Genomic DNA, 8,676 nt, shown 5'->3' on the forward strand with positions numbered 1-8,676 from the left:
GGAGAGAGGCAGGCACAGCTGGAGGAGTCATGGGAGAACCTGCAGCTGCCCAGTTGTGCCTGCCTCTCCCTGACCTATCTGAATAACCGAATCTCTCCGAATCCACGCTGAATCTTTCGAAGCTGATTCAGCCAAACAAATGGGGACAGTGATTTGAATCACTGAATTGAATCACTGTCGTCTGAATCAGCCAAATCCTAATTGAATACTTCCCAATTTGCACAGGCCTAAAATAGAATGTTATAAAATCAGAGACCAAGCTGCATCTTTGGCTGATATAAATCAACCTTGGTCCATAAAAATGAAGCTATTCTGATTTCCATTTGCTAAGGATTTTTTTCTTCTTTATACATTGTTTTCTTTGTGAAAGCTCCTTTTCAGGCATTTTGCTACAAAATAAAGTGAAGAATAAGGACGGGGTTCAGGAAAGCCTTGAATAACAATGTATGAAATATATATCAAATTCTCCAAAGAAGTCTCTTGCATCAATTAAACATCCCACAGGGGCTTTAAAAAATAATAATGAATTGCTGAATCCTTCAGTTCGACTTAAAAAAATATGAGACTCCTACAAACTTGTCAAAATTAAAACTTCGTTTAGGAGCTCAGAAGGGTTAGTTTCTGCTTTTATTGGCAGTGGAGTACCTTCTGTAAAGTCACTGTTGATTTCCCTAAGTATGAAGGCAGAGATCAGGCATAACAGTTTGCAAGTGCACCCTTAAAGGACAGAGGGCAACTTTAAGAGTAAATTTACACTGTTAAGTGTTAAGGAATGCCAGTGAAGTACATTATGCCGCATGTACATTACACCCAGAAATGAGGTGATGTATCCACTTCAGTGCTATACTGGGTTTGCACATGTAAATTAACTCACTCAAGAATAATTGTTGTTGTATGCCCAGTGCTTTAATCCAGTGCTTCTACATCCATTTAGGGTGTATTTCACATGAGATATGGAGTACTTCAGTGTGATTGTCCCTGTCTCAGTCCTTTGACAGCAAAGACCTTTAGTAAGTCTCACTCTGACTGAAATCTACCTTTGAGGTGGGAGGCGGGGTCTTAGCAACAGACAGGAAACATAAGTTATGACCTTTTAACATGTTTCATGAATTATGTGCTCTGTAAAAATAATAGCGTACTCTAATAATTGATAGACAAAATCCAAATTAAACTTGCTGGCAATGGGATTGATTCATGGCCTACTGAAATCAGTGGAAAGACTCTAGTTAATCTAGGTTGTTATATGCTAATGGAGAGAGGCAGTCGTTATTGTAAAGGAGATGGAAAGCTTCTGCATGCTGTTCGTGCTTCTATATTTTAAAGGCTCACTCAAAACCTGGGTGCCTGCAGGCTTGGCGAGCAGCTCTGGCTGCTTCGAGTTGTCTCAAGCACAGTATGTTTAATGCAACTGTCATCTCAGTATTAAAAAAGGCAAAATTTATATTAAAGAAAAAGGGGAAGGGGGAAAAATGCAACCCTTCAGCTTGTATGGCAAAAGTTTGCAAAACAGACTGAGTCTTCTGAATTTCCCAATCCATTACATAACAAAAATGCATGAACTGTGTGATTAAGAATACTAAGTAGTGAGTACAGAAATCAGTTCTGTTTAGTGAGGATTCAAATCCCCTTGAGGCTTTAAAATGTTTTTAAGGTCTAAGGAGGTGGGGGGTTGACATCTCTTCTATAAATGCTCAGAATTACTGAGCACAGGGGATTTATTTAACCAGGAAACTTACATTATTGAGATTAGACATCTCATTTTCAAGGTGCTCCTGGAAGATAATGACTCCTATACCCATAATTCACTGTAGACATCAGTTTTGTCTGGTAATATATAAATGGGCCTGAAGATAGAAGTTAGCAGTTTTCACTCTATGTTGCAAAACAGAATTAGGTATTGGTAACCTTAAAAAAAGTAAGTATGGGTCAAATTCTCTGGAATTCAGTGGAGTAAATACAGAAGAGATTCTGGCCCGCTGACTTTGCTTCTGAAAAACACACTTTCTCTTTAACTCAGAGGCAACACAAGTACACTTTTTCAGTAATTTGTTCAAAATTATATAGGTAGAAAAATATGTAAGCTCTCTAATGCAGGCAAAAGAATGATATGATTGTTCCTGGAAGGAACAGGTTGCTTTATGGTGTGACTGGAAATAATAGCTTACAATAAAGACCAAGATAGTGAGTTACACTGGAAACACAATGCACTTTTATAATCTGGTGGTTGGACCTCATAGTCATCCTGGCAAATTTGAGGATTAAAAGCCATGTCCCTGGCAGCTATAAGTGTTTCAGCTACTGCTTCCTCATGTTACCTTCCATTTCGTCCCATGCTTGCTATCTTAATAGTGTGTACAACCAGCAGAAAAGTGAGAAACCTTAATTCCATTAAAGTCAATGGGAGTATTGCCAATGACTTCTGTAAAGCCAGATTATCATGCAGTTTATTTATTTATTTATTTATTTATGTTGGAGAGGTGTTTCATCTAATCTCCCCTTGTTTTTTGGTTTGAGCTATTAGATGTTGGACTTCTTTTATTCCTCAGCTGAAGCACGCAAGATTGCTTTGTCTGAATTTAACCTAAAACAGCCCTACACCTGACATTTTAACCTTTTCATATATTTGGCTGAGTCACTACCATACTGAATGGATTATTACATGAGTTGAAATTGCATCTGTATGAAGGGGGTCAAATGGTGAAAAATTTGGGTTTTTTTCATAGATCTAAAAACCATTCCTTTCCTACTTTTAATTAGTTGCTGAACATATAAAGAGGAAATGAAGAAACCACTTTAAATTGAAAGGTATTTTTGAGAAAAATCAATGTGGTTTAAAGAATCAGATTTTTAGTTCGCACTTCATGGGTTCATTCCAAACTAGTAAGTAACGTGTAATTTAGAGCCAATGATGGGAATTTTTCATTCTGGAACAGAAAATGCCATACTCCCATATCTTAAAGTAAGTGTTGTCTATGAGATCTAAAATGGAGGTTTCTATCATCTGAAGAAGTTTTAGGGACTTCTCGCAACAGACAATGGTAATCCCTTTGTTTTGTGACAGTAATTCCTCTGGAACAAATTGTGGCCTAGCAGCATAGTGGTTTGAGGTATATAGGGTGGATCTATAGAAGCACAAGGCTACCTTCATCATGGATAGCAGCTCAATAAGGAAAGCAGACTGGATAGAACTGCCGTTTTACTTCCTCCTGGAAATGGACAGGAGAGAGTGAAATGGACAAGCACTTTCTCAAAGTTTTCCTGGTGTGTCAAGAAATATATGCTGAACTGGATAAAGACTTTGCATGACTGCCTTCTGAGACACTCAGTCCTGATGGCTTGGGAACAAGCTATAATAACATATATCTAAGTGAATTGTGGCAAACCCTCCCTAGTTCAAAAGAAAGAAAAAAAAGCAATCTAAATTAGAGAATTTCCTGATAATATTTTGTGAGAAGAGCTACAGGTGGGTAAATTGAAGAGCCACTTGTGGTTCAAGAGTCCCAATTTGAGTATTGCTAGCTAACTCTCTCCCAGGAGCAACAGAAGTAGCACGCACACTTTAAATGAATCACAAAATTATTTGTGGGGCAGTCCTGGAGAAACGCAACAATGCACACATGCCATTGCTGCTTATGTCAGGCTCATGGCAAAGTCACAATTGAACCTTTTATCTGCAGCAAGTGAATGAACAACAAGTCATAGGAAAGTAGGGATTAAAGGACTCTCAGGAGATTATCTACTGTCTAAATCATCCCAGACAAGTGTTTGTCTAACCTGTACTTCAAACATTTTTGTTGCTCTCTGCTATATGCTTTCCAGTTGGTCCACATCTTTCATGAAGTATGGTACACAAACTGGACAAAGTACTCAAAGTGAGGCCTTAACAGTGCTGAATAGAGTGAAAGAATCATTTCCGTGATTCATGTGCAACACTCCTTTTAATACAGGATTTTTTTTTCAGTAGCACACTGTTGCATCATATTCAGCTTGATGACCACTCTGTTTCCCAGGTCTTTCCTGTAGTGCTGCAGCCACACCAGTCTTTCCCCAGCCTCTACTTGGGCATTTGATCATTCTGTCTGAAGTGCATTACTTTGCACTTGACCTTATTGAATTCCACTTGATTTATTTCAGACATTTTTTTCTAAGTATCAAGGTCATTTTTAATCCTAGAACTGAGCTTGATGCTGTCTGTAAATTAATGCTTCCTTCAGTCTTCCCAGGCATTAATGACCATGACCACTTTTTGTAGTACATAGATATGTACAGTTTTGTACAGTTCAGTTGTTTTAGTTAGTTGCTAGTACTAAATTTGCTGATCTTCAGTGTTCTGGGGATAATTTAGGTCTGTTTCCAAAATTGCAAGGAGAATATTAAATAATAAAGAAAAAGATGGTATTTGATAATCACACTCTTAACTAGACATAGTGAATATGGTGGCATTTTTTTAATCATCCTAAGCATAGGCTATCTAATGTTCTGAGCTACTGAGCAGTAGTAAAAAAACTCTGGCTTCTCTACTATTCATTCCATCCAGGAAGAGCACACACCAACTGCAGAGACTTCCTCAGCCTAATGAAGGGTTTTTAAACCCAAAATCTTGCAAAAAAAATTTTCCCACTATATAAGTTGGTCTAATAAAAGATATCAGATTCACCCAAAGAACCTTGTCTGCCAATGTCTTTAGACCAACATAGCTACAACCTACACCCTTGAGCAGTAGTAACGAGCTACTGCAGTCAGCATCTTGTATAGACATGGCCATTACATGAGGGTTCAGATGAAGGCACTCCAAAGCAGAGTGTTCTCATTAACTTGTGTCTACACAGGCTGGGCGCAGGGCTTGACTGACACAGCCCAGCACTGCTCCTGGTGCTGTTTTCAGAATGGGAAGTGGAGAAAGGAGAGTAGAGAGCTCATTTTGGGGGTTGCCCAGCTGGCACTGGAGGGTGGGGTGGGTAGATTGGAGCACCCCACCTCAGGGAAGGAGCTCCAATCCACCTCCCTATTATAGGTATGGGAAGGGAATCAGTGGGTTGGAAGAAGTGTAGTACATGAGGTGAACTAATGTTAAGTGATTTTTTAAAAAACAATTTAAGACTGATTATGAATTTCCTCTTATCTTTTTTGGGTCAATATTGTTATATTCTGTGATAAATGAACTCTTTGGGGCAATTAACTGTTTTTATTTATCCCAGTAGGTATGATAATATGGGCTGTTATCTTTCTCTTCTCTAAGATTGCTTCTTCCCATCATTCTGTCACTCCTGAGAGCCCCAGCATCTACTGTGGCTTCTCCGTTGTCCTTAACTCCGCGCTCTTTCTTGAGTTCCTGATTTCCAGGGTTTTCTAATAAAAAAATTGATCCTTTGAATGGCAGTCTGCATTATCAATTTATCACAATGCAAGTTTCCTACTTGGTAATGAGTCTTTTATGTGTTGCTTAGAAATCATAATTTATTTCCTGTTTCATTCTCATATTTATTATTTTAGTAGGTGCCTATATTTGACCACCTGTTTAGGTCCCTAAATCAGATGTGTCCATTTAAAAATGGGGTCTATAGTGTCTCCTATTATACCATTTTTCTGTCTACAATAAATGCATTTCCCTAAAAATTCTATGTCTACGTGTCAATAAGTGAAGGTAGTAAGATGCCTTGAAGTTTTTTGCATATTTCATTACTTTTACACAGAAGTAGCTTTATTTGCACTGTTTTGATCAACTAAATGGTAAAAGTAACCAGGAAAATACTGTATTTTCTTAGTTCCTCATAAACAGTTGCACCATGCTTTGTTTTCCTGGTAAACATTGTTCATTAATTTAGGAAATGGTTTATGGCCCAGACAAGCCTATCTCATTTGATAATGGGCTCTGATTCCAGTGGATTATTGTAGGGATTTTATCTTGCAGTAATCTCCAGGGAGAAATGTACAAACAGCTGGGAGGACAAGAAGGAGCTTCAATTGTGTGGCTGGAATTCCTTGAAACAGAATTTTGGAGCTTCTCTGCAAAGCAAAATGAATCTTTTCTGTTTTTCACTGGTAAGTCTGCTAACAGCTATGCTTTGTGACTGTAAACAAAACTGAGGCATGAGACTGGACTGAGGATAGAAGTTAAAGGTGTTATGAAGAGAAATGTGTTTCTAGGCAAAAAGGAAGGAGTATGAGTATAAAAAGCTCCACATTGAGTGATAAGAACCAGTGGAAAGGAAAGGAAAGACTTGGGGATTTTGAAGATACACTTTGTCTCTGATAACCGTAAACATTTGGATTTCAGAGAACAAAACATTTTATTTTTGCCTCCACAAAAAGAAGATGTTTCTTATCAGTGTCTAAATCATTAATTAAAGTCAAATTTGATTTAATGAATTGAACTGCTCTGATACAGTCATTTATGAGTTACTTCAGGAATATTAATACTTGCACCTTTCTGTCTAAGAACAACTACAGACCTCTTTCAAGATAAGTATCCTATTAGCAAAGTATAGCCTGCTGAACTGTACTAGACATATAACTATGTTTGCTGAAGGATATCAAAATTGCTTGCAGTACCTCTTTGAGATTTTTTCCTCTTTCTTCTGAGAATTAGTACATAGAAACAGACTGGGAAAATCCATGGAAACTGCTTTTCTTTCCAATGGATGACCATCTGCCAGTGCAAATATTATGTATTACTATTGACAAATAAATTAGTATATTTGCGGTACTTACATAGTACACTAAATCCATTTGCCACTTTCACTTCTTTTGTCCAGATGTTCCATGTATCTCCCCAGTATGTTCAGAAAAAAGAACAATATATGTTGGAATGAGACATGATGCTAATATTAAGTATCAGTGGTATATTTGTGTAAACTGTGGTTTCTGTTTCTTAATTCTCTCTCAGTACAGAATGGCAGCATTCTCCATACATAAACTTTTAAAACTACTTTTAGCATCCTATCAGTAAAATAAAGCAGAAATGTAGGACTTTTTATTACTAAATCTCCCTCATGAACAACAGTAATTCTGTAAGAATCTAGCAAAATTTTTGTCTCACTTTAATTTGAACTCCTTTGTTTTTTTATCAAAAGTTTTTAAAAAAGGATGGGTACATTATGTAGTAAAGAATGGAAGATGCATATTTTTCTATTAGGTTGGATATTTCTCATTTAGTGTTGTTCTCATTATATGCGTGTCAGAAACAATAATATATCATTCATATATGTGAACATCAGTATTCATGTAGTTTTGTATGAAATTGTTTGTCTAAAGACTGATTTTCAGAAGTTAACCTTTATTCTATACATCCTCTGTTTGAGCCACTCTGGAATAATCTTTTGAACAGTTGGCAAAACATCTTACATTATATCAAAAACTGTAATAAAGAGAATCTATGAGTTGCTAATCCAGATATACTGCTTCATAAAAACCATGTGCACTTATCCCTACTAGGAAGATGAAGTGCAATTCTTTGCTATAACTGCACTGTCCAATTTGAAAATGGGTCACTGGTACAACCATGTCCACCTAAATGCTTATATACCCTTACATGGTTGATTTTTCAAGTTTTATTTGCCAACAAAGCAATTGGTGTATCAAGATTGGCAACAAAAGGGTGAAAAAGTCCTCTTTCTCCCCTCCCTGATTTGTGAGAGACATGGAAGTAAAATAGATAGTATAAAAATAATTATGATTTTAATCTGGGCCATATAGTGTACTTCATGCAGAAATATGGTTTAATTGATTATTTGAAGGTATGGATCAAGAATTGCTTTCCAAAAGAATTGCTTTCCTGGCACTGATGTATTTATCCCATGCGTGCACTGATTGGTAAAGCATTTGGTTGAAAGCGTCATATATACAAACATTATTTGCAAACATTTATTTATGTGGAAGTTAAGAAATAAATACACTACCCATCAAGGGAAGGAGATAAATTGTGTCATATAGGTTGTAGGAAACAACCAAACCAAGTTGTATTGTTTTCAAATTATTTGGCTAGCAACTTGATTAGTATAAAGTTGTGGAGTGCTATGCAAGTCATTGGCTCTACACCAGTTGATATCAGCTGATGATCTAGATCATGCTTCTTCATTTCAGCTTCTCTTTGTGCAACTGAGATAGATATTCATAACACCACACCTAACGCCTGATCCTCCAATGTGCTGAGTATCAGGTGGAAATGACGAGGCTTGAAGACACGCAGGACATTGCAAGGTTGCGATTTAGCACTGCTGTGTTACCAGGTGGATTTGTCTACCTGAAATAGGAATTATTATGCATTCAGCTCTTTCATAAGTGAATAGGGACACAAACACCTGATTTGTTTGTGAATATCCTGAGATTAAGATGAGTCTAGTGAGAAATTAATCTCAGTTGAGAAACCAGTTAAGTCATTTTGAGTAACATTCCACCATATGAGACAAAGGAGAGGACACTTTCAGTGCATCACCTCTATTAGTGTATGCATGCTCAGGGAATTGTATTTCATTTCTGGAAGGTGGTTCCTGATTTCAGTATTTCTGTTTGTGATAAAACAGCAAAACCGCTTTAAAGTATGGAGTGCTGAGGGGTTCTCACCCCGTGTTGACTTGTGGCTTTCAAAACTTAATTAAGAAAATTCATCAGCATGGTTAAATTTCTGCCAATCTGAACATTAGCATCACTAATCAGGCTAGGGGAAAAACAATTTTA

General features: G+C 37.1%; 1 protein-coding gene across 1 annotated transcript in view; it reads left to right on the plus strand.

The window, feature by feature from the left end:
* The first annotated feature begins 5,926 nt into the window (after positions 1-5,926).
* Positions 5,927-8,676, plus strand: part of LOC109303288 (SAM domain-containing protein SAMSN-1-like) — a 187,674-nt gene continuing 184,924 nt past the window's right edge. Inside the window, exon 1 of the mRNA XM_019525469.1 lies at positions 5,927-6,042. Coding sequence (XP_019381014.1) covers positions 6,019-6,042 — 24 coding nt within the window. The 5' untranslated portion in view covers positions 5,927-6,018. The remainder of the gene's footprint in view (positions 6,043-8,676) is intronic.

The sequence above is a fragment of the Gavialis gangeticus genome, unplaced genomic scaffold, assembly GCF_001723915.1.
Source record: "Gavialis gangeticus isolate Ggan-Ray unplaced genomic scaffold, GavGan_comp1, whole genome shotgun sequence".
NCBI lineage: Eukaryota > Metazoa > Chordata > Crocodylia > Gavialidae > Gavialis > Gavialis gangeticus.